General features: G+C 42.5%; 2 protein-coding genes across 2 annotated transcripts in view; one reads left to right on the top strand and one right to left on the bottom strand.

The window, feature by feature from the left end:
• The window catches only part of LOC140377146 (alpha-1,6-mannosylglycoprotein 6-beta-N-acetylglucosaminyltransferase B-like), a 142,684-nt gene extending 129,993 nt beyond the window's left edge, over window positions 1-12,691 (top strand). Inside the window, exons 16-18 of the mRNA XM_072462460.1 lie at window positions 7,946-8,020; window positions 10,208-10,491; window positions 12,484-12,691. Of these exons, the coding sequence (XP_072318561.1) occupies window positions 7,946-8,020; window positions 10,208-10,491; window positions 12,484-12,682 (558 nt within the window). The 3' untranslated portion in view covers window positions 12,683-12,691. The remainder of the gene's footprint in view (window positions 1-7,945; window positions 8,021-10,207; window positions 10,492-12,483) is intronic.
• Window positions 1-26,175, bottom strand: part of LOC140377137 (ATP-dependent RNA helicase DDX39A-like) — a 312,983-nt gene that overhangs the window by 213,228 nt on the left and 73,580 nt on the right. The window lies entirely within an intron of this gene.

Genomic DNA, 26,175 nt, shown 5'->3' with positions numbered 1-26,175 from the left:
ATGAAATGTACTGTTTTTTTTTTACGAAAATGTTTTTTTTAAAAAGCAGCTTTTATTCACGTTTCAAGTTCAAACATGTCCCTTGACTTCACACAGTCCATCACTTTTCAACACAGTGGATAGTTTAAGAGCTAATTAGCCACAATAGTTTCTAGTTCCTGTGATAGAGCCCTGACAGGTGATTCCATATCGTTTTCTTTTCTAAATAACATCAGAGTGACAGTCTCTAAACCAGAGCTAAATCTCACTTCCACTTCTCGCAGAGACAGAGTGGAGACAGCTGTCAGAGTGATCTTATTAACATGGACTAAATGTTGATGCCCGGAGCAGATTAGGAGCTGTGTGCATGTAGATTAGGAAAAGGTGATTTCTGCTTCCTTCTGTGGATTCTTCTCGTGCTGTCAGACGAGCCACAGTTAAGCGGCGCTGGCTCACTGCACCCCTCTGTTGGGTCCCTTCACCCTCCACTGCAGCCATCAGGCTCCAGCAAATAGCCATATGCAGAAGGCAGCCTGATAACACACCCTGCACTGATACCTCCCTCTACAGGACGTTCTAACTCATAACGGACAAGAGCTTTGGACGTGAGCTGCTCCGTCATGCAGTACAAAGCAATCTCTCTGTGTTGTAAAAGACAGCTTGTGTGTCACCAATTCTTTTTTATTCAGACTTTAAATTTCATCTGTATCTTTGCGCTCTAACTTGGTCAATAATATACCTGGGGGTCAGTTTGAAGATGGAATTGTTCACATTTGCACACACACAGACTAAATCCGGAACTTAAACTAGTCTAGACCTGAACTAAACCAGAACTAGAACAGGACCAGACCAATGGTGCCTTGACTTACCACATTCAAATTGTAACTTAACTAGGACTAAACCAGGAAATAAACATGGAAAGGGCTGGGACTAAACCATGTTCAAAAAAGTTTACATTCGAATTTAACTGGGCTAAAATCATCACATATGAGGCTAGTTTTTTAGCGGCATGTTATTATGTAGATACACTGTATGTCCAAAACGCCTCCTGCTGGACAACTGCTGCATGTGTGATGATTGTTCAGCTGCAACACAGTATTTAAACCCAACTGTTGCGGTGAGCGGCTTCTCATTTCTGAAACAACCATGTAAAAAGACAAATCCTGTGGTCATGGAAAAGATGTCAGTGTGTTTGAGAAGTGACAACTCATTGGCTTTAAGCAGAGAAAACAAGAGAAAAAGGAGAAGCAGAAACTAATGTACTACAGATCTGAACCCCAGTGAGTGTTTGTGACGAGCTGGAGAAGGCTTTGTGCAGTGGTCACTCTCTCACATCATCAATACAAGATCTGTCTGTGAGAAATAAAGCAGCACTGGATGGAAATAAATATGTTCATATTGCTGTAGCTTATTGAAGCAATGCCAAAGCGAATGTGTGCAATAATCAAAGCTAAAGGTGGACCAGGCAGTGTACGTTGTAGAGCATTTAGCATTGGTTTTGGTTGTTTCAATCCCATATGATTTAGCTCTGCACTATATGTTAAAAAATATATTTATCGTAAGCTTTGTACCTCAACATCATCAGATGTTGAGGTACATGTTTTGCCCTTTAGTTCCTTATGCAATGTGTGTTAAAATACAAACATTGTTGATAGAATAGAGATAGTCTATGAATAGGTGGCACATAAAGACTAATCATTTGCCCACCAATCAGGGGGGGGGTTGTTTTTAAAGAATAAATAATAAAAGAAAACAGAGAGGACTTACTGCAAGTATTTCACTTCTGCTGTAAATACTTTGAGCAGATGGTCTAAATGTATCCAAAGTAATCTTCCTCCTGAAGTGTAATCAAATAAAACTTGAAAAGAAAATAAGTTCCAGGTACCGTCTGTTGTGTTCCTGCCCCTGTGTTTGTTTTGTGTCTGGTCTTACGAAGGAGATTAACATAAGGCTTTGATCAGATTTGCAGTGTGTGTGACTTTTGAAATTGCATTATCTTTGTGTACTTGCTTCTCTGGGCTTTCTCTTAAACTAGACCCCAGTCTGATTTCACACATGGCTAAACATTAGACCGCCTCTGATTTGGGATCGGAAATGCAATTCTCTGAGTCGTGTATCATTTGCCGAGCCAGGTCCTTTTCATTGGGGCATAAAACAAGCCATTTCAATCACTCTGAAGTCCAAAGTCCTTTTTATTTTTGTCTATTTCCGCTGTGCATCCAAAAAACTTAAGTTATTGCAGCAAATCATTAAAAACACATTTAAAAGGTTAGAAATCACTGTCTGGATGCATTAGAAAACTATCTGTAAAGTGAATTTGTAGTTGAATGACCCACATGATATACTTTTTTATTGTGGCTGGAATAGTCAATGGTAAGTGCCTGGCCCAGGATCATAATGTCCATAACTCAAATCAAAATCAAATCAATTTATTTTTGTAAGGCCCAAAATCACAACAACAGTTGCCTCTGAGGGCCACAGGGAGAAATGAATCAACAATGTCTGTGGTGGCGATGAAGTCAGACAATGTCTGTGGTGGCGAGGGACGATGTCCCAGGGTCCTCTGTCCTTAGACTCTCCTTCTCGGCCAGGAAAAACTACAAAAAAAAAACCTCTTTGGGAAAAAAACGTAGAAACCTGGAGGAGTTCCAGTGAAGGAGAGATCCGACTCTCACAGACGGACAGACGGACACAAGGAGACTGGAGCTGGAGCTTCAGGCAGATGAGGGACCGACTGAGGCGAACTGGACCCACTCTTCAAGCAGATGAGGGACCGACTGAGGCGAACTGGACCCACTCTTCAGGCAGATGAGGGACCGACTGAGGCGAACTGGACCCACTCTTCAGGCAGATGAGGGACCGTCTGAGTCGAGCTGGACCCACTCTTCAGGCAGATGAGGGACCGACTGAGGCGAACTGGACCCACTCTTCAAGCAGATGAGGGACCGACTGAGGCGAACTGGACCCACTCTTCAGGCAGATGAGGGACCGACTGAGGCGAACTGGACCCACTCTTCAGGCAGATGAGGGACCGTCTGAGTCGAGCTGGACCCACTCTTCAGGCAGATGAGGGACCGTCCACACAGGGCAGGGACCACTTCACCAGGGGAGGGGCATCTGGGTCCACAGGTCCTCAGGAGTGAGAGAAAGAAAAGAAGGCGGTGAACAGTTTGCAAGTGGAATCAAAAAAATAAATATTGTTTGATAGCATAAGTAGTCAGAAGAAGAAGAGGATAGTGCTCAAGCTGTCATACTTCCCCCAGCATAGTTACTCCTAGGGCAGCGTAGCTAAAGCTGTGGGTTTATGTTTCTGTTCCTAACTGGTCTGACCATAAGCGATTTCGAAGAGGAACGTTTTAAGCCTGGACTTAAATGAAGAGACTGTGTCAGCATATTTAACATGGGTCGGGAGCTGATTCCATAACACAGGAGCTTGGTAGCTAAACGCTCTACCTCCTACAGTACTTTTAGAGACTCTTGGCACCACCAGGAGGCCGGCATTCTGAGAGCGAAGAGCTCTGTTTGGATGATATGGTTCTATAGCATCTTTGAGGTAGGATGGGGCCATGTCATTTATGGCTTTGTAGGTCAAGAGTAGAATTTTGAATTTGATTCTAAACTCGACGGGGAGCCAGTGAAGAGACTTCAGCACTGGCGTAATGTGCTCTCTTCTTTTTGTTCCTGTTAGTAATCTTGCTGCTGCATTTTGAACCAGTTGAAAGCTTTTTATGGAGCTTTTAGGACACGCTGCAAGCAGGGAGTTACAGTAGTCTAATCTAGTCGTTACAAATGCATGGATAAGTTTTTCGGCATCACTTTTAGGCAGGATTCTTCTGATTTTGGCTATGTTGCGCAAATGGAAATAGGCTGTTTTACAAGCTTGATTTATATGAGCTTTAAATGAGAGCTCCTGGTCAAATAAGACTCCAAGGTTTCTTACAGTAGAACTGGAGGCTACACTGACATTGTCCAGTGTGACTATCTGCTCAGACAGAGAGTCTCGTAGATGCTTAGGGCCAAGCACAATGACCTCGGTTTTTTCAGGGTTAAGAAGCAGGTAGTTTAGTGTCATCCAGGTTTTTATCTCCTTCACACAAGTACTAAGTCTGTCTACTTGATCGCTCTGATCAGGTTTCATTGATAAATACAGCTGAGTGTCGTCTGCATAGCAGTGGAAGTTAATGCCATGCTTTCTGATAATGTTGCCTAATGGTAGCATATAAAGAGTAAACAGAATTGGACCGAGTACCGAACCCTGTGGCACACCGTAAATTACTTTAGAGCATGGTGAGGAGCTCTGGTTTACATTAACAAATTGGAACCTATCAGATAGATAGGCTTTAAACCAGCTGAGGGCTGTTCCTCCAACACCTACATCACATTCTAACCTCTGCAGTAGAATGTTGTGGTCAATGGTGTCAAACGCTGCGCTGAGGTCCAACAGAACCAGGATTGAGACCAGTCCATCGTCAGCGGCTAATAACAAATCATTTGTGACTTTAACCAGTGTAGTTTCAGTGCTGTGGTGGGCTCTGAACCCTGACTGGAAAACTTCAAATAAGTTATTGTCCTGCAGGTGGCGACAAAGCTGTTTTACTACAACTTTTTCAAGGATTTTAGAGACGAAGGGAAGATTTGAAATAGGTCTGTAGTTTACCAATAGGTCGGGATCTAGATTAGGCTTTTTCAGAAGAGGTTTAATGACTGCATGTTTGAAGGACTGTGGAACATAGCCACTTTCGAGTGAAGTATGTATTATATTAAGAATAGGGTCTATAATTAGGGGGAGAATGTCTTTGAGGAGTCTGCTTGGAATGGGGTCTAGGACACAAGTTGAGCTTTTAGAGGACACAATGGCTGAAGTTATCTCTGCTTGATCAACAGCTGTGAACCTTTCTAAGTTTACAGGTGGATTTATATGGGACGTTAGATTTACAGCTTGGGCTAGTTCAGGGCTAATAGCGGGGGTAATTTCATCTAATTTATCTCTGATTGTTTTTATTTTATTGTTAAAAAATAGGAGGAAATCATCAGAGCTGAGTGTAGCTGGGATTGAGGGCTCTACTGCACTGTGACAGTTTGTTAGCCTAGCTACAGTGCTGAAAAGGAATTTAGTGTTACTTTTGTTGACTTCTATTAGATTTGAATAATATCTGGTTTGAGCCTTACGCAGAGCCTGCTTATAGGACAGCAGGCAACTTTTCCATGCTTTTAGGGATTCTTCGGTGTGAGAGCGACGAAATAATCCCTCTAACTTTCTAACTCTTTGTTTATGTGAACGCAGTTCTTGGTTGTACCATGGGGAGGCGCGCTTTGGCCTAATGACCTTCTGTTTTAACGGCGCGACAACGTCAAGAGCAGACTTCAGAGAATTCATGGTCAAGTCGACAAATTGATCACTTAAACTGGGACTAAAGCTGTTCTCAGCAGGATCACATGACATGTCACTGAATATTGGCTCTATTATTTCTTTGAATTTTGAGATAGATTTTTCAGATATTGTCCTTTTCATTATAACTTTATTTTGTGGGACTGGATGATCTTTAAGAATAAACTGAAAGGTAATTAGGAAATGATCTGACAATATAGGGTTTTGAGGGAGGACAATGAGGTCACTAATCTCTGTTCCATACGTTAGGACAAGATCCAGAGTGTTCTTGTGAGTGTGAGTCGGTTTATTTACATTCTGAGTGAAACCAATGCTGTCTAACAAGGCGCTGAAGGCATTACTGAGAGCGTCATCACTCATGTTCACGCGGATATTAAGGTCTCCAGCTATAACTATTTTATCCCAGGCTAACACTAAGTTTGATATAAAGTCAGAAAACTCTGTTAAAAACTCTGAGTAGGGACCAGGGGGTCGGTAGATAACTATGAACAAAACTCCTTTTTGGTTTTTCATATTTGGACATGTGATCGACAGCATAAGGCTTTCAAATGAGTGAAATGCATTGTTAGTTTTAGGGCTCATGAGTAGGCTCGAGTGTGAGATCACTGCCACACCACCACCTCGGCCTGTGCTCCTGGCAGTCTGAAAGTTAACATGGGTGGTAGGGGTGGACTCATTTAGTCTGACGTAGTCGTCTTGTTGAAGCCATGTTTCAGTTAGAGCTAGAAGATCTATGTTATAGTCACTAATTAATTCATTAACTAAGAGCGATTTGGAGGAAATTGCTCTAATGTTTAGCAGTCCACATTTTACGTGTTTATTCATTTGTGTATTTGTGTCATTTGTGATTGTTATTTTCCTTAAGTTATTTGGTCTGACGCCTGAAATATTTTTTCTGAGATGTGACTTTTTGGCATTATTTGTACGAGGGACACGAGGGACACACACAGTCTCTATCTGTCTTGAATCTGAACACTTCACATGTAACAGAGCGGGCGAGAGTTCAGCGACAGAGGAGCGTCTTAAACTGCTGCTCTGCGCCCGGGGCTCATCCCTAGATGGTCACTTAACACGACTAAGACTATCGGTCAAATTCCGAACTAATAGGGATGTACCCTCCGAAGTCGGATGGATGCCATCCCTGCGTATGAGCCCGGGCTTTCCCCAAAACGCACTCCAGTTATCAATAAAGACAACGTTGTTTTGAGGGCACCATCTGGATAACCAGTTGTTGAATGCTGAGAGACGGCTGTACAATTCAGCATTGATCCGATTGGGCAGGGGACCAGAAAATATTACAGTGTCTGACATCGACTTCGCTAGGTCACACACCGCCGCTACTTGAACTTTGAGCACCTCTGATTGTCTCCGCCGGGCGTCGTTACCGCCTGCGTGAATCACGACTCGCCGGAAACGGGTCCTACTCTGCTTTAAGATCCTAAGGTTTCCTTCGATGTCACCCATTCTGGCCCCCGGGAAACACCTAACGCTAGCAGCTGGCAGCTTCACGTCTCTAACAATAGAACTCCCGATTACAAGAGTTTCTCTAGTGTGTTCAGCGGGCGTGTGATCGCTGAGGGGAGAAAACCTATTATAGACGTGAAGCTCACGGCGCTCTGAGGTTCGGCGTTTAGCGCCTTGTCCCCTCCGAACTGTCACAAAATGGTCCCTATTCTGTTCCTGGTCTAGTCCCGGCTGCACGGGAGACGCTGAGGGGCTGAGCTCGGCCTTACTGCTACTGCTAATGCTAATGCTACGCCCTGCACCGCGGGCCGGTAGCCCTCGCGCTAAAACCGAACTATAACTGGACTTAAGCTCCTCTAAACAGCGGATCCGCGCTTCTAACTCCGTAACCCTGGCCTCCAAAACTACCACTACACTGCACTTCACGCACCTATCATCAGAGAAGGAGCCAGGGTTCTGACTCGACATATGACAGCTCAAACAGGTAAAGGTAGATCCAGCCATGACACTAGCGGCTAGGCTACGCTAGGCTAGTTCAGGCTGGAGCTAGAGAGTGAGGAGGGCTTTTAATCCACGAAATACTGAAAAGCGAGCGGCTTGAGGCTCCGGATTGTTTGCGTGACTACGTGTTCTTGCCTGATCCTGTCAGATCTCAGGAGCTAAGACTACTGGAACACCAGGTGTCACAGTGGGGCAGCTAGAGGAAATGTTGTGTCCTTAGGCAAGACACTTTAAAAATTAGAATTGCTTGTTAGTGCTGGTGTGGATTGACAAATCACTTTGATGAGCCCGGTTAGAGCTCAATTTGAAGAGTCACTGTTTAGTTTAGGTGTTTAATGAGGGATTGATTGAATTCTTTACAGTTTGAATGCCAGAGGGTGAATGGATGTGTCCTAAACAAAACAAACTATTGAAACATAATAAATGTGTAACGACAACACATAAACACTGTAATGTCTGCACATGAATGAAGTGGGCTAAGCTGTTAACAATAATAATGTAATAAACAGAGGTTTTACAATGAGGACATTCTATTAAAAAATGATACCCATTTTGTTTTGTAATTTTGAACTTGCTGCACATGGATTTTATCTGTTTTTCATATATTTTCAGGTGGAGCCATACCTGCCTTATGAGTACACGTGTGAGGGTATGTTGGAGAGAGTTCACGCCTATATACAGAATCAGGTAAGTCACCTATGTGCCCTGGACCTCCCTATTCTACTGCATATTTCATAATTCGTTCCATTCAACGCCCAGACCAGCACTTACAGCCACTTAACTGTCTGAGCCCGACATGTATGTAAGCAGACTTTGGATGAATGCATGCTAAAGCTCATTAGGAGCCACAAATTCAGGTTAGAGCCGTAAAGCAGAAGGCCTGCTGACACTAATGAGGAGGGATGAGTAAGGAGAAACACAAGTGTGGCTGTGACAAAGATGGAGGATGCGAGCAAGACTTGGTACAATCACATCAGAGGTTGTACATTAGGTCTGTGCACAGCCAATCAACAGCCAATTAAGGTTCATTATTGCATTTGTTTATTAATAATATCTTAAACATTAATAAATCTCCATGCAGTACTGTTATTTCTACTGAATATATGATTCTGTTAATCTGTTCATGTAATACCTTTTGACATGTATGGTATGATGTGTGGTATCATGCTAACACTCTCTGTTTGAAAACTAATGGAGAGACTTGTACACACTTGTACGTTAAAGCAGAGCTGCTTTAAAGTCTCTTCTGAGCCACAGGAGCCAGTGCAGAGACCTGAGAACAGGACTAATGTCATCGTACTTCCTGGTTCTAGTCAGGACCCGAGCAGCAGCGTTCTGGACGTACTGCGGCTGTTTTACAGCTCGTTTGGAGAGGCCAGTGAGCAGGCCGTTACAGTAGTCTAGTCTACTGGTATTTCCCCCCCGATTTTGGCAGTAACAGAACCTTGCCCTGGGGGCGGTTCCAGGTTGGGGTTGTTTTGCATCCACACACTGATCTGTGACACAGTGCCAGAGTGAATCCACTAGTCCATATTCACCTGCCGTTAGTGAAACAAAGATCTGAGTGTCGTCTGCATAATTGTGAAAGAACACATTAACTGACCTAACGGCAGCATATAGAGGTTGAACAGAAGGAGTCCCAGGACTGACCCTTGGGGCACCCCACAGGTCAGGGGCATGTGGTCTGTGACACAGTTACCAATTTCAACACGTACACGTACAGAAGTACTTTCTGTCTTCCAGATAGGACTTTCACCATTTTAGGGCAGTGCCAGTGATGCCCACTCAGTCCTCAAGTCTCTGTAAGAGGATAATGTAATCGACAGCGTCAAAAGCAGCACTCAGGTCTAACAGAATTAGGACGGAGGCATTGCCCATGTCCGTGTTCAGGCAGATTTAACAGAATTCACCTTGATAAGAGCAGTCTCAGTGCTGTGATGAGGTCTAAAACCTGACTGTAAAACAGCAAATGAGTTGTTTATTAAGAGAAAATCTGTGAACTGTTGGTAAACAACCTTCTTGAGAACTTTGCCCAAAAATGTCAGATTAGTGATTAGCCAGTAATTGCTCAGAATCACCAGTCTGACTTGAAGACTGACTGATGTGGTAGAGACATTTCTGTAGATGGTTTCTGCATTTTAATGTCTCTCAGATAAGTTGTCACAGACATTTCCATTTGTGGGCTACTACACACAACACACGTTTTTTTTAACTTATGTACATCATCATGCTTCTTCATGAGCATTATATCTCAAGGTTTGGCTCAGCACTGCAAAATCAGTAAATATTGAGCTGCATTTTGAAGTAGAAGCTCTGCAGCACCAGCAGCAGCGGGAAGGTCACTGGCTTCGCTGAAGTTTAATCCTGAGGTTTCCTGTTGTGGCCATGGCAACCAGATTCCACACTTGACATGCTACATATGCTACATATATTTAAAATGCAAGCAGCTAGATTTGAAGGTGGTCAGACTTAAGGTATATTGTTCATAAAAACTTCAATAACAAAGCGTAATATTACTTTATCACCAATGGCCAATATGGCAAATATTGTTTCCATGTATTGATTGATTACATTTTTTTTATTGTTTTTAAAACACTTCAGTTTGAAAACTAATAAAACTGGCTTTTAGTTTTGATTTCATGAACAGAAATCACTTAACACACGCAAAACATCACATTCTATTCCAACTACTTACTTTTGTCAGATAATTGGCTGATAGAGCATGTTCATTAAAAATCTCAAAGCTTTATCAAAAACTATTTGATATGATTAAATCAAGAGACTTAACCATAATAAAAGCTATGTCTTTTTAAACCTTTCTGCTCTAGTGAGTTTCTTGTTATATTGCACACTAAATACCTCTGACACTTGCAGGACTTCTGTGCCCCTGAACGCCCCGTTGTCCCAGCCAACCTGTCCAGACAGGGCACAGCTGGTGAGAGCAGGATGCCTGGACCTCTGTTCCTGCCCCTGTCCAACTCCACGGGGCTGGGATGGGCGTTGAATGTGACCGCGCCCCCAGCTTGGCCTCCGCTGAGCTCTCTCCACCTGCTGGTGTCGCAGGAGGGACAGTCCTGTGTGGAGGCGTGCCAGAGCTCGGGCCTCATCTGTGAGCCCGCACACTTCCATTACATCAACAACAAAGAGGCTCTGCATGCGTAAGTATCAGATTAGTCACCTCAATCGTCAAGCTTGTGCATTACATTTTGTACATACAGCAGTAAGGCTGGGTGATTTGGAAAAAACATATCATGATTTATTAATTTTTTTATACTGAAATTGATCAATCTTTGTAAATATAAAGTGATTAAATGTCTTACAGAATAGAAAGAGTACAATACAACTTGAATTGGTAGCACTATACTTCACAACACAGTAACATGTGAATCAGAAGGGCTGGGACGAGACACAATTCTCACAAGAGGAGATATTTACAAAATGTATAATTGATATGTTGTGGCTTTATTGTTTTTATTTGATTAAAACAATATTCTATTCAAATTGTTACTGTCATTTTAAACAGTTTTTATAACTAGAGATTCTCATTAGATGTAACCAGCCAGCATATCCAATCACATTAAGGTTTTTCACGTGTGCCCAATCTTGCGGCAAATTTATCTTGCAAGATCTTGAGGCACGAGGTCTTGTCCCATCCCTAGTGTTTACCCCGAGACAGCAACGTATTTGCCTCTCTACTTTATTTCTTAGTGTAAATTACCGGGAGACATGATTATTTTCTTGATAATTAAATGGAAATAAACCCTCAAAAAACATGAACCTATTTCCTTCATCTTACCATGGTATCACTGCCCTGTAAATTAAAGTGTGACCATTTCATTTTTACTGTCAAATCACTGCCAGTCCTTTTGCCATGCAGATGTTCACAGCATGTCCTGCAGGGCACCACACTGACACACATGGAAGGCAGGTAAAAGCATTTAATCACTGAAATCCCAGTCCTGTCTGTAGTTCTACACATTACTGAAGTGATCTAGATTGGATTGTTTCATATTGTATCAAGGTATTTATCCCCATAGTATTTGTGTATTATCTTAAGACAAAATTCACTCAACATTGTTCATATGAAATTGAAATCCCATCACAAAGAGGTGAGGCACATGTTTAAGTTGAAAGCTCTGCGGGGGAACAGGCAGTCTGGCCTCAAAGAGACAGTTCCTCTCCTGTTGACTTTCATTCACTGTGCTGGTTTCATCATTCAGAGTGTGTCTTTGTGTTATATTGTGTGGGTTTACAGTCTTTGTTGTCATTGTCTTCTCTCATCCGCTTTCTCTCCAACACCTCATACCTGCTTCACTTGTCACCCTTCATACTTCAATGCACAGTCTGTTTTTAACTGAGGCGCACATGAGAGTTAATAACCCGTGACATAGTTTTCAAAAATGTTCTTACTCTGAGATTTCAACTTTTTTTTTTACTATCTACTGTTCTTTATAGAGGTAAACTAAGTGGGCTGTCCAACATTAAAGTCAGGTTAGAGGTTGAAGGTGCACTAGCTACCACTTGCTTGTCTCCATGGAAACTTGACTTTTAGACGGATTACATTGTTCTTAAAACATTATTTTGCTACATTCACAATTGTTTAATTTATTCTGTTTATAATTCCCAGTTTGTGACCGGTGGTCTACTCCCAGAACATAGCATGCTAACACCAGATCCTGAAGAGTGAATGCCTAACCTGTGGTTTTCAATGCATCCATTATTTTTAATTCTAAATCTTGAGATCCCAAAGCAAAGGTAGTCAAGACCATGTTTAAGGTCAACAATAAAATATATGCAATGTCCTTTACAACGTGTCCTTTAAACTTGTCTCGCACTCATTACAGGTGTTAAATGCTGAAAAATACCATAATAACATAACTTGACAAAGTGGCGTCACATTTGTGTATCCAAGGTGATAGATAGGTTTAATGACAGGAAAGGTACATTTTGCTCCTTTGATTATAATAAACCTGTTGTCTGTAGCATTTACTGTAGCACAAGTAAGGGCAGATTTCCTTTATACCCATTTACCTTGTTTTGTCATACAGTACAAACTTGAATCCTTGAGGTGGTCTTTACTATATCTGGCTTATTTTCATACTTTCAAACGTTGAAATACAGTTCTTAATTGTTTTTCAATTTGATTTCAGCCTGGAGGTGCAGTGTGAGGTGGTGGACTCTGAGATCAACCACATCTTGCCAGCGTTTTCTGTGCTGCGACGAGAGTGTGGTCTACAGAGAGACCCTCTGCTGTTCAGCTGTGCAGGACACTCCCCCAAATACAGGCGCCTGTGCCCCTGCAGGGACTTCCGCCAGGGACAGGTGGCGCTGTGCCGAGACTGCCTATAATGGCTGGACAAGAAAGTCTCAGAAAGTCATTCCAGTTATAAGAGAAATGCGAGAAGGAAGATGGAGACCAGAATAATGAAGTCAAATAGATAAAAGACAAGACAAGCAACATACTCAAAAGCCAATTTCGAGATAAACAACTGCATTTCAAATCTGTTACAGCTCCCTCTGTTTCATTTGATCAATGCAACATTATGAGAGTCCAAATTAACTTTAGTCTGCATCAATGTTTAATGTCGTATTAAAGATGTTTTGTTCCACTTTCTACGATTTATTGATTGGGCATTTGATTGTGACCTCTGGCAGGTAAAGTTAAGTTATGTTGTCACATAAATACAGGGTCAGGGAATTTCAAAATGTCAGTGAAAAAGTGCCAAACTGGAATTTGAGTTAGCAAATTCTACTGTAGTTTTTTTGACACATTTTGCATATGACAGATTTGATGGTTGGACTACAAATTTCACTAAGACGTAGTGGACATTGTTGTATTCAAGATTCTACTATGGTAAATAGTTTCCCCTAGTTTGACAATGTTGGTAAAGTTTATATTTTTACTTCCTGGTTGAGCATGAGCAGCAGATGTGGCATTTCCATGACTGTTAGGGATCATCTCAAAATGGGTTGAAGCTGAAAAGACTTAATATTTTTCGTCTTGAGGGGGGTTGAACCTACATTTCGTCTTTTTGTTGCTTTGAAGCTTCAATACATTGTTGTGGCAGTCATTGTTTTGAAATGCTAAAAAACTGCAACGAGCATTAGGCCAACATTAGGCGGCGGGTGCGTGCGAGGAGCGGGGCAGGTGCGTGCGCGGGTGCTACGGGGAGCGCACAGGGGAGCACGGCGCGCCGTGGCCCGCGCAAGGGGCGGCGCGGGCGTCGCCGTCGCCAACGCGGCTGGTGCAGAAAAGTTGGAAAAGCTTTTTTGCTGCAAGACGCGGCGCAGCAAATGATCAAGAGATTTGGCTCTAGTAACGTGCTACGCACTGACCGGAAGAAGGAAACAAAACAAACCCGCATGAGGTTTCAGCCAATCACAGAAGACGTGAGATTCTCACTGAGCACATGTGCTGCTTCTGTCATTCTGACATGTCTAGGGTCTAAACACAGGCAATTGACAATTACAGGTTTTGACAAGAAACATTAGTTTCTCACTCTCTGATCATTGATCTCAATGTGGTCATCTCACAGTTTGGGTTGAATGGGATGTGCTGCGGCCCCTAGGGCCCCTAGGGCCCGTGGACCATGTGGATTGAGTAAACAAACATGTGCGACAGGTGACATTATTTGGAGAGTTCATAACTTCTAAATATAAACTTACCAAAGGATGTTCAGGGATGTTCACTAGAGGTGAGCAGGGTCTATCAAACTACTATCGTTTTATCAACGCGTAAAATTTTATGTGAAGCCAGACAAAGTATTTTGGAGGGGGAGGAGGTCCAGAGAGAGACGAAAAAAATTAAGTCTTTTCAGCTTCAACCCAATTTGAGATGATCCCTTACCTAGCCACCACACTGTAAAAAATGACCAAAAGTTATCTAATGTACACAATAGTGATGTGACAAATAAAAATATATTTTGTTAAATTAATGTTTAAACCGTCAGAAAAAAATATCCCTTGCGTGTAAATTGTCACTTGATTTTAGATGGAAATGTATGTATTTATGACATAATACGTACATAGAGGGATTTCTTTCACAACTCAGTGCTATTTTATTTTAAAATGTTCTAAACAAACTGCCAATGTATGCTAAATGTTTATCACATGTTCTTTTTCTTCAAACAAGATGATCACAATAATTAGATCACAATAATTAGAAAACCGGTTGTATGCACTTAAAACCCATTCTCCTATAACGAACGCTCCAAACTTCAAGAAGCGCTGTATGTCTGTCTCCAGACTATTGTGTCTCTATGCCTTCAGATGTGTCATATGGAAAAAGTCACCTCGGGTCAATAACCAATCTACGCTGTGGACTTTGACAAAGGGATGATGGACAACTGGGTTATCTGTGTTGCCCGCTCGGGCCTCCTTCAGTGATGGACAGGGTAATTTATCAGGCTGGGCCCAGAACTGAGGCAACACAGCTAAATGCAATCATCTCGGCTCACAAAAGAAAGCAGGGGGCGGGTTAAAAGGACAGAGATTAAGGGTACAAGATTATTTTTCAAGAAATAAGCCTTCAGAATTTGAAAGTGAGTTTTTGTCCTGGAGGCTTTATGATGGAAATTAAAAAATCTGAATGAATTTAAGTGCCTGGATTGGTTTTATTGTGTTTTAGTTGTTGGAATGTTGTTTTTCTTTTATTTATTAATGAATTATTTCATGTATTACAATGGGACCATAAATGCTTGTATTTACTAAATACAATCCCATTTTGGTGTTGGATTGTCAACTAACGATGAATGTGACAAACGGAAAAACCGTAGAGAAGGACGTGTTTAACAACACAATCTAACCCATCTGTTGTAGTCTTCTCTTTATTGCCGGGTTGTGTAAGAAAATAAAAGGCGATTCAAGTCTAACTTCAGCCAGAGCAGTTGAAAAGAGTCAAGGACACGCTTTATTATGTGACCCACATTTGGACTTGCTTGCCCTATTTTATACTTTCTTCCAAAAGTTCATTGGCTCGACAACCTCAATTTAGAAATAATGTTTTCCTTTCTTCCCAATACTGAAATACCAGAATTAATTATTTTGGTATTTCAGGATGCAGGTTTGAATTTATTCACTTCATTAATAACATGCCTGACATAAAATGTCAACTCCTTTTCATTGTGATTCAACAACATAATTTCACGGGTACAAATGGATGTAATTAGTTCTACTTGTCCTCAAACCTTGGCACGCATTATATTTAGAATCAGAATCGCTACAGACAGAGGCAACCAATATGTAAGCTTATTACAATTGGCTACATGTTGGTATTTACTGTTGATTATTTTTATAAAGGCACCAGCTGAACATTGTCCAGCAAAACATCAATAAACCTCTACTCAGTGACAAACTATATACTATAACTCCAAAAAGATCAATACACCAGAATGTGGTTTAATAAACAAAAATATTATTGCAATTAACTGTACATTTGGTCACATAGGCTATGCCTGGGCCCAATTTTTACAACATTTAAATCTAGAGGAAACCTCAACTACTCTTAATGCCAGACTCTGCAGGTTTCAACCACTTTTGGGTTTATCTTTCGTGTCAGCTCTGACAAAGTCCTGGAGGTGTAGCTCAGACATGGATCAGGGCCTCCTTTGGTTCTTTAGGTTGCGTAGAGCTGTCCACAGTGTGCCAAACGTTGTGCAGGGTTTAGCGTTCAAAGAGTCTGATGAAGCTACACGGTGCTGAGAAGGTGTTTTCAGGAGCTGCACAGATCATCAGCTGATCTGTGCAGTCTTCAGCTGAGAAATGGTAAGTTTGGCCATTGCCTGAATGTGGAAGTGGCGAGGAGCACCTGGAGGTCACCAACCAAGAGTTCTTGTGTTGAAGGTCCAGCAGCAAGAGAGAGTGTGAGCCTGCATTGTCTTCATCTGGTCACTAGAGGTGTGGATTAAAGTGGGCGTGACCTTAAGACTCTGGCTAAATCTCAATCAAACCTATTGTTACTAATTTGGACAATTTTAACTTAAACCAGCACAATGACATATGCAACCATAAAAAAGCTATTACAACATTGTAAAAGCAGAGTGCTGCTGTCTCATGTGATGGTTCACATTACATTCAATCTGTTTGGCTCTGTTCTGCAACAGTGACATGAACATCACCGTTATTTTGAATTATGAAAAGATCATCTATTTTTAAAGATCTTTTGAGACATGCATATACTACACAGTTCTGTGGTTTTGAACAAGATAAATGGACCTGTTGCTATAATTAAGCAATGTTCAACCAATACTGTGGTTTACAATGAACAAAATGTAATGATCAGTGTCTTGTTATTGTTTAATTCTAAATCAAATAACCACCTCTTTAAAAAAAAAAAAACACATGAGATTAATAGTCAAACTAACACGTGTCATGGAAACCAAAGAAAAAACAGGTCCATTTTTGATGAGAGAACATTATAACATGATTAAAAACTATATTAGACCTATTTAACATATGTGACTTTAACCACTTATAAAAGCTGAAGAAAAGCCATCATTTCATCAGTCCCCTCTGCTTTTCATTGGCACTCTGTGCTGAGCCTTCCCATTTCCATTTTGATAAGGGAGGTCTTTATCTGAACTCAGGGTGACTTTCAAACTTTTAGATACAAGGCCACACACACCCGACAGGGTTTGATGTATTTTTTCCAATTGTCATTTGATATTTCTGCCAGATCCCATCAAATGCTTTTGAATGGTCTTTCATAGAGACCTTGTGAATGGGCTTCAACTGGGGCCTGCACTGTTTAAGACATTGTACGAGTCTTTTTTGATGTTTTATTTTTCTTGATTGAGACAATGAAAAAGAAAATAAATATGGCATAATGAAAGCTTAATTAGCTTGCATGATTAAATTGATGGTTTCATATTGCCTGGGATCAAGAATACACTTGTCCAATTCGATCTGTAAAAATAGATATTTTTGGTGTACCGGTAATAAAAAAAATATAGCCGCAAGCGGCAATGATCGACCCTTGCCACGCCGCCGCCACGCCGCAAGAGGAGGGGGCGCTAACGCACCCCAATTGTCCCTTTATTACGCCTACTGCTGAATCTGTGACGCTGTCACATCTTCTCCCCTTTGTTTTACCATCAAAAAGCAATTTTATTTTGAATTGTTGGCAAAATATGCGGCTTTGCCGCACAGACACCGTGACTCTTTGAATAAAAATGTGGATAACTTTTGATGGTCCACACCTGAAGATGAGTCTCACCAAATTTCAGGTTAATAGGGCTAACGCCCTAAGAGGAGTTCATGAAAGTCTAAAGTGTAAACATGTTCTGGCGATTTCCCCATTGGAATAACATGGGAGGTTTTGGTCATCGCTACGGCAAAGCCGTAACAATTATGAGTGCTTTATATCCCAATGTAAAGTGCTCGTTTAGTGCGCATGTGGTGGCTGGATCAATGCTCGTTTGGGGCGTCGGGTGTAGACAAAGGATTCACGCTGACAAAGCTCTGCAAACTTTTCAAGGTAGTTTATTTACAGAGAAAGCAGTGTCAAATACAGGACAGCAGAAAACAGCGCCCTGGGTCCGCTGGTGATCAGGAAGACGAACCTCGTCTCTGGGCGTATCTCGCCTTTATATACTGAAAACGCACAAAGACCGATAAACAATATCTGACAGGTATGACCCTATCCATGTACCAACGGATTAGCCAATGAGAGAGCAAGATGTAAAGGTATCCTTATTTGGGTAGCACCAGGGGAGAAGTTACAGAAATGAGATCATGAGAAAACACAGCTGTATACAAGGCATCTCAAGGCCTCGCAGCCAATGGAGACATCTCCCATTCGGTAGTTAATCAGATGTGGGCCCCTTACATTCCGTGGAATAGACATTTTGGTAGAAACACACATATTCCTAAAAGCCAGTCTCAGAATGAGGCCTAACTTTGCATGGACCTAGTTTTAATACACTTCACGCACTTTTGCACGGGCTTCGCCCGTTTACAACGGTAATGTTCCATTTTCCTACTACTAATTAGTATGCACGGGGCGTGCATGAGTGGAGGAGTGAGTTAGTAAGTGTTTGGAAGTGGGCGAGCGCTTCGCGCCTTACGAGACTAATAGGCCTCTCGCCAGCTTGTGGCGCTCAGGCCTAATAATATCAATAAGAAATAATAATATTTTTACTGCTATTATAAGTGTTTTTTTACTGAGAAAAAAAGAATGCTAAAAACCCTTTTTGCTTTAAAGTCTATTCTCTGAGCCACAGGGGGCAGTGCAGAGACCTGAGAACAGGACTAATGTGATCGTACTTCCTGGTTCTGGTCAGGACCAGGATCATTCATGCGGCACTGCTCCAGTCGGCCATTAGATCAAGTCAGGGAAAGGTCGGGCACAAATCAAACCGGGGTGAACCACTTTCAGATCAATGTTGATTGACACACATTGCTGAGCAGGGGTAGCTGTTCTTTTCTTCTGTGTCTACCTCTGTATCTACCTGCGTTGCATCAATGAAATTTCCCCATGTGGGACTTAACTCAAAGTGGCTTTTCTCTCATTTGGGTTGCCCGTTTCAAAGCTTAAGTCCCGTTGGTGTATAAGCCCAGCGGTCAATCATTTATACAGAACCCTTCCGGTGACATTGGTTATGTGTGGGGTGCAGAAAGTTTGTAGTTCATGTCCTCAAATTACTATTTAGTTCCCACCAAATTGTATTTATTCCAATGAATTAGCCAAATCTTCCTCACAAATTAAAGAAAATGGTTCTAATGCGCTTAAGTCACCAGCATTTGACTAAAGGCTTGTAGGCTTCGAGTTTTTCAACAGCATGAACTTAAATTGGCGTCTGACTGAAACAGCAATCGTCTTCATTTCCCTCGAGTTTACAGGTTATCTATCAGTAGGACACTCACCATGTTCCAGCTCTTGTTCACTTGTTTTGATCTGAAGAAAATAATATCCACAAATGAAAATTTGACCTACAAACAGACCAAGCAAATCTGCGGCTCAATCTTTGGGGCCTCTGAGATAAAAAGTAGGCTGGATCCTGAATAATGTGCTCCTTCCTGTCATCAAATGTCCTTTAATAACAGGTGTAATTCCAGGTTCGCGCATTGCCAAAGAACATGAGCACCACTGCGAGCTTGATCACTTGTCTCCGGGGATTGGAGCGTGTTTTCCTCGTAATAGGCTCATCACCGTCTGCTTGGACTAAACCAGGACAAAACCAGGACTAAGCAATGATCTAGAGGCACGTGTGCTGTGCACCATGCATAGACCATAGATAAACTTCCAAAGTGTTGAAAGCAAAATGATTCTTCTCAGTCTCCAGAGGAAGGCAACAGCATATCCACAAAACCCATACCCAGGCCTCTCCATCTGTATGCGGATCACTCAGTCCCGGAGCCATGTCCTTGAACTCGGCGAGGGATCACAGCAAAGTTTAGTTTCATGCAACAAGTGGTGAATCTTTCACAGACTGTGCATCACCTGATGCCAGTCCGAACATTACATGTCAAAACACAAAAGTGTGTTCGAGAAGTTTGCGTCTCAGTGCATATAAGGGACTGTCAAGAAAGTTGTCCATGGCCCGACCATATTATAACGCATTAGTAAGATAAGATAAGATAAGATATTCCTTTATTGTCCCACATGGGGAAATTTCATTGGTGCAACGCAGGAAGATACAGAAGAACAGAACAGATCACTTATAGGAAGTTTGAAAAACACTTTCAGTAGAAGATCTCCTATAAACAAAAACTCCCATAGACAAAACCTAAAAAGGGATGGAGGGGAAAAAAATAATAAAGATAAAAATAAATAAATACCATTGCATGTGATCACGACAGTAATTGCACATGAATATGTGTCACGACGGCACATGGATTGCACATGAATTTCACAGTAATTGCACATGAATCATAACAGTAATTGCACATATGACGGAATTGCACATCAGTATTAGGTTAGGTCAGTATTGTGAGTGTTCAGTACTAACAGTTTTTGTTATAAAGTCTGACAGCAGCAGGAAGGAAAGACCTGTGAAACCTTTCCTTCACACAGCGAGGGTGGATCAGTCTGTCACTGAAGCTGCTCTCCAGAGTGGACAGAGTGTCCTGCAGGGGGTGAGACCCATGGTCCAGCATAGAGGTGAGTTTAGCCAGGACCCTCCTGTCCCCCACCTCCTGCACCGAGTCCAGAGCACAGCCCAGGACGGAGCTGGACTTCTTGATGACTTTGTCCAGCTTCTTCCTCTCCCTCTCTGTGATGCTGCTGCTCCAGCAGACCACACCGTACAGGAGGGCTGATGCCACCACAGAGTCGTAGAAGGTCTTCAGGAGTGGCACTGTCACTACATGTAGAACACAATTGTATAACACAATTCAAGGAGAACTTGAACAAGGAGGAAAAACATGTCCGGAAAGCTCTCTTAGCCTGTGGTTACGCAGCTTGGGTTCCCAAAATAGTTAAAAGAGCCAAGGCCAAAAGAAGAACAGAACCAAGAGTTTCTGTCTCTTATGTTTCTGGACCGTCTGAAAAACTTAAAAGGATTTTTAGACTGCACAAAATTCCTGTTCATTTTTAACCAGGTCAACCAGGGCGGTACATAGTGAGAACAGCCACTACACAAGAGGCTTTATCAACACAGAAGGCATGCAACTTCAGGACCACAGAGCGTGTGCAACTTCATCTAAAAGCCACAAACTACTACAGTGAGGTGAAGATTCTGAGCAGAAGTGATGGTTTCAGCTGCCAATCCAGCTGCCAATAGTATCTCTATGGCCCAATACAGGGCTGTTGGGGTAACAAAGATGATTATTTTCAGTGGAAGGAGGGAGAGTGAAAATGCTGAAATCAGTTGGGGAGCCAGGCCTTGAGCCAGTCTCCTCAAGCAGAAGACCACACAAGGACTCCGCTTTGATCTGTGCCTTAATACATTCACCAGGATGTAAGCAGGGGCAATGAGAGCTGACAAGAGGAAATACAAAACCATGTATGTTTATCTACACTAGTCTTATTATTGGCACGAATGCCATTTTCACATCAACCTGTCCTCCGACTGCAAGTGGAAATGAACAACTTTTCTTTAACCTGGCTCTTTCCTGTAGGTCAATGTTTTATGTGCACTGTCCCTGATAAATGAACTAATAAACTAAATCATAGTGCATAGTAGCAGCATTACAAATACAATTCTCACTCACTCGGTGCTCTAAGGTTCTGTCTGCCTGGACCTATCAAAACATATTCACACCAATCACGTTCAACTGCTAGCTAACTAAAGAGCATTGTTTCAAATTAGACTTTTAAATGTTCAGAGTACTCCCTAAAATACTGTAGTTGTTTGATTGATATAAGTTGACCACTGGAATGTAGGGCACGGCAAGGAAAGGAAAGTTTATTTGTAGAGCACAGTTCATACACAAGGCAATTCAAAGTGCTTCACACAACAGGAAAAAATGCATTACAGATATCACAAAACTGTTTAAGACCTAAAAGAGAAGCGTGCAAAGACAATGATGTCAGTCATATGCACAGCTAATCAAAACTGTTATTAGATTTGAACATTGTTAGAGTCGAGTCCTGTCTCACATTTGTAGGAAAACTGCTCTAGAATGTAAATACTTATTTTGTTGATAGAACCTTATAATTCCAAATGTATGTTGCATTTTCAAAAATATAAGATTCTAATTGAAAATTATTTGTTCCCAAAACCACAAAACAAACAAAATTCAGGCTGAATAAAATACACAATGGCTCAAGAGTATGAAATAATGTATATATTAATTGAACATAAACGTGAACCCCAAAGTCCCAGAGGCACGGTGAAAACATAAAGGCCTCACTAGCTCTATAAAAAACGGTGTGTGTATAGTTCCAAAAGAAATGTCCAGTGAAAAATGTGTATTTGCATTAGACGCATAAAAGAGAAACCAACAATATTATAAAGTCAGAGATCAAAATATGCATTTATTTTATTGAAAAAATGTCTCACTTATTTATTTGCATAGTTTTAGGACCAATAAGAACAACGATGGAGCGCATGGTTACCGAGCGGTTGGATTACTTCTTGGAGAGTCAGGGTTTGCTTCCCGCGCACCAGAGTGGTTTCCGTAGGGGCAGGAACACCATGGATTCCGTGTTGTGTTTGGAATCTGATATCCAGCTGGCCAGGGCTCAGAAAGAAAAGGTTATTGCGGTGCTCTTTGATGTGGAGAAGGCGTACGATATGGTTTGGAAGGATGGGCTCCTCATTAAGCTGCGGAAGTGTGGTGTGAAGGGTAAACTGTTTAACTGGGTCCGGAGCTTTCTGTCTGGCCGGCGTATCCAAACCAGAGTGGGCGCTGCTTACTCTGGGGTCTATGGGGTGGAGAATGGGATCCCGCAGGGGAGTGTGTGTAGCCCTATCTTGTTCAATGTTATGATTAAGGACATCTTTGACAACGTGGATGGGTCTGTTGGGAGGAGCCTTTATGCTGACGATGGCGCTCTATGGGTGAGAGGGAGGAATCTCCGGTTTTACGAGGCGAAACTGCAAAGGGCAATACAGCAGGTGGAGCAGTGGACCCTGAAGTGGGGGTTTAAACTGTCCGTACGGAAGTCTCAAGTGATCTGTTTCTTCAATGGACATAGGGACGTCTCCCTTCGACTGCATGGGCAGGTGCTCGAACAGGTCAGGGAGGTGAGGTTCTTGGGGGTCACCTTTGACGAGAGGCTTAGTTGGCGTCGGCACATTGATGAGGTCAGTGGTAAATGCAAAAGGGTGAATAACTTGCTTCGTTGTCTATCCGGCCAGGACTGGGGGGCCAGCAGAAGGTCGCTCCTGGGTATTTATCGGGCCGTCATGAGGGCGGCTATTGATTATGGCTGTATAGCCTACATGTCTGCGGCTGAGACTAACTTAAAGAAGCTTGATGTGGAGCAAGCCCAGGCCTTGCGCATCTGCTGTAGGGCTTTTAGGACCTCCCCTGTCTCGGCGCTGCAGGTTGAGTTGGGGGAATTGCCGTTACGGCTCCGGAGGCTAGAACTTCTGTTGGCTTACTGGGTGAATGTGCAAGGTCATACGAGCTCTCACCCGGTGAGGGACTTTCTCAGGGTTGATGGGGGGCAGAGTGAGGCTGGCGGTATGATTTTCGGCCAGGTAGGAAATGCGAAGGCGCGGCTTGCGGGGGTTGGTGATCTGCGTGTGAGCCCGTCGGTGGCTTTGTCTGCTATAGCTCCGTGGAAGTTTGTCCCGGCTCCTGTTGATGTTAGCTTGCATGGCAAGCTTAGAGGAGTCGCTGGGAGGGCACCGCAGTTTGCCGTTCAAGCGCTCATCGATAAGCACTCAGGTGATGTGTTTATTTATACCGACGGGTCTAGGGATCCTGAGAGTGGGCGTACTGGCGCCGCTTATTTTGTGCCTGACCTGGGGCTGGCGGTCAAGAAGAGGTTGACAGATCGCCTTTCTGTTTTCACGTCGGAACTTATAGCGATACGGTTGGCGTTGGAATGGGCGGAATCTGCTTTGCAGTGTTGCGGCATTGTGGTGGCCTCTGACAGCCTTTCTGCATTGCAAAGCATTAAATCTGGGAAATCGGATTGCAGACAGGATGTGTTGAATGGCATCTTCTGTCTGATGCTCTCCCTGTCCAGGAAGGATGTGAGGGTTTCCTTCATTTGGGTCCCTGCGCATGTGGGGGTGGATGGTAACGAAATGGCTGATGCACTGGCTAAACGTTCCCTTCGGCGGCCATCAATTGATGTGGCGGTTGAGTTAAGCAAATCTGAAATCAAGCCTGTTATCAAGAGTCATGTGGTCGGCCTTTGGCAGGAATTTTGGAGCCACTGTGTTACTGGACGGCATCTCTATCACATACAGGGTAGTGTGGGTCCTTGCGGGTCTATGGGCAGGAACGCGTGGGAGGAAAGGGCCTTCGCCCGCATGAGGATTGGCCATACTGGACTCAATTGGTCACTAAGTAGGATAGGCAAACATCCGACCGGTCTGTGTGGTCACTGTCGGGTGCCAGAGACTGTCGAGCATGTGCTGATTTGCTGTGAGGCTTATGATAGGGAAAGGGCCGGGTTGGCCTTGTGGTTTCGGAATAATGGGCGGGAGTTCAATCTGCGGAACGTTCTGGCGATCCAGTCACAGGGTTTGTGTCAGGCTGTGGTTGCTTACTTATGTAGCACAGGGCTGGGTAAACGTTTATAGAGGTGGGGGGTGTTGGAGACTGAGCCGAGGATGAGGAGCAAGAGGATGTTCTAACGCGCTTGGACTTCATGGGCCTAGAAACGCCAAAGTGATGGAAGAAGGACTTCTAAGGGATAAAACGACAAAGACGTCCCATGACCTCATGGGCTTTGTAAAACAACAAAGACGTCCCATGATCTCATGGGCTTTGTGCTTCCGGGGCGCCGAACGTCAAGGAGGGCGAGGAGGGTGGGGAGGAGTCTCCCTGGAGTGGAGCCGAGTTCATTCTTTCCGCTTTGATCCCATGGGCTTTGAAAACAATGACACATAAACACAGTGGTACAAGTATATATGTCATATGAATGGGTTCCAAGTGTGGAGCTCATGGGCTTTGTACTTCCCAAAGCACCGACCGTCAAAGAGGGCGAGGAAGGTGAAGAAGAGTCTCCCTGGAATAAAGCCGGTTGGTCTCTGACACAACAACTATTCTAGTCACAAAAACACATCATGACCTCATGGGCTTTGTAACGCCAAAGCAATGGGAGGAGTACTTTTACGGACTACGACAGAGTCTGAGGACTACGAAACGTCTGAGGAATAAAGTCTGGCGGTAATGCAACACTCGGATGCCAACCGCCATAAAACAACAACAACAACAACAACAACAATTGACAAAATGAGTTCTTTATAATTAACTATAATTATGTTCTGCAAAAAATAAATATTTTGTTTGTTTTGTCTTGGATAGAACTGTCCTTGGTAATCTTGTAAAAGTGATCAGTGACTTCAGTCAATGTCTGGTAGAGCAGCCTACGGAAATTAAATGATTTGTTTTGTTGTCATTAGGTCATTATATTGTAGAAAAAGCTTCAGTTGTAGTCATCTGGACTCAGTTAGAAAAAATAAATATATATATATTTTTTTTAAAAATAAATATATATATATATTTTTTCTAACTGAGTCCAGATGACTACAACTGAAGCTTTTTCTACAATGGAACACGCCTGGACGAATGAGGGATTACGCCGACATTAGGTCATTAGTTGTTGTGTAAAGCTAGGGCTAATCCCTGTTGTAGTGCTGTACATCTCAGACAGATGCTCACTTTGAATTAGCATTTTATTCATTAAAAAACTCTGAAATAGATGTTACTGATCATTAAAGTGTGGATTGCCGCCTTAAGGGAACCCCACAGATGGCCGTTCTGATCAAACTACACCACGTTAAGCCTTTGGATAGTTTGTGTATGATGTGATATTTGAGCTATTTAAGATAAGATAAGATATTCCTTTATTGTCCACACATGGGGAAATTTCGTTGTTGCAACGCAGGTAGATACAGAGGAAAAGGACATAACTTATAGGAAGTTTTCTTTGAAGGTATAGTCGGCCATGGACAGACACACAACACATTTTAATGTAACTTGATTTGAATATGGATTGGAGCAGTGTTTGTTGATAAAACACTTTCAGGCTTTTTTTTTGTTTTGTTTTGTTTACATACATCATCTTGGTCACCAGTGGCAAGTGCTGTGAACAAATTAAAGCAACATGACTAACAGATGTAGAGACTTGAAGAAATATCTTACCCTTCCATCCTTTGGTAAGGATATTGTACAACGTGAAGGGTATAATATTAGTTAGTGAGCTAGTTATTTCCTTTATTGACCCAGCAAGGAAATTTGTCTTCACAGTTGTACCATGCATTTCACAAGGGAAT

Source organism: Eucyclogobius newberryi, unplaced genomic scaffold (genome assembly GCF_026437365.1).
Source record: "Eucyclogobius newberryi isolate DKJ021-1_F unplaced genomic scaffold, fEucNew1.0.hap1 SCAF_4, whole genome shotgun sequence".
Lineage (NCBI taxonomy): Eukaryota > Metazoa > Chordata > Actinopteri > Gobiiformes > Gobiidae > Eucyclogobius > Eucyclogobius newberryi.
The sequence above is the reverse complement of the archived record's forward strand: the minus strand, read 5'-3'. Positions and strand labels throughout refer to the sequence as shown.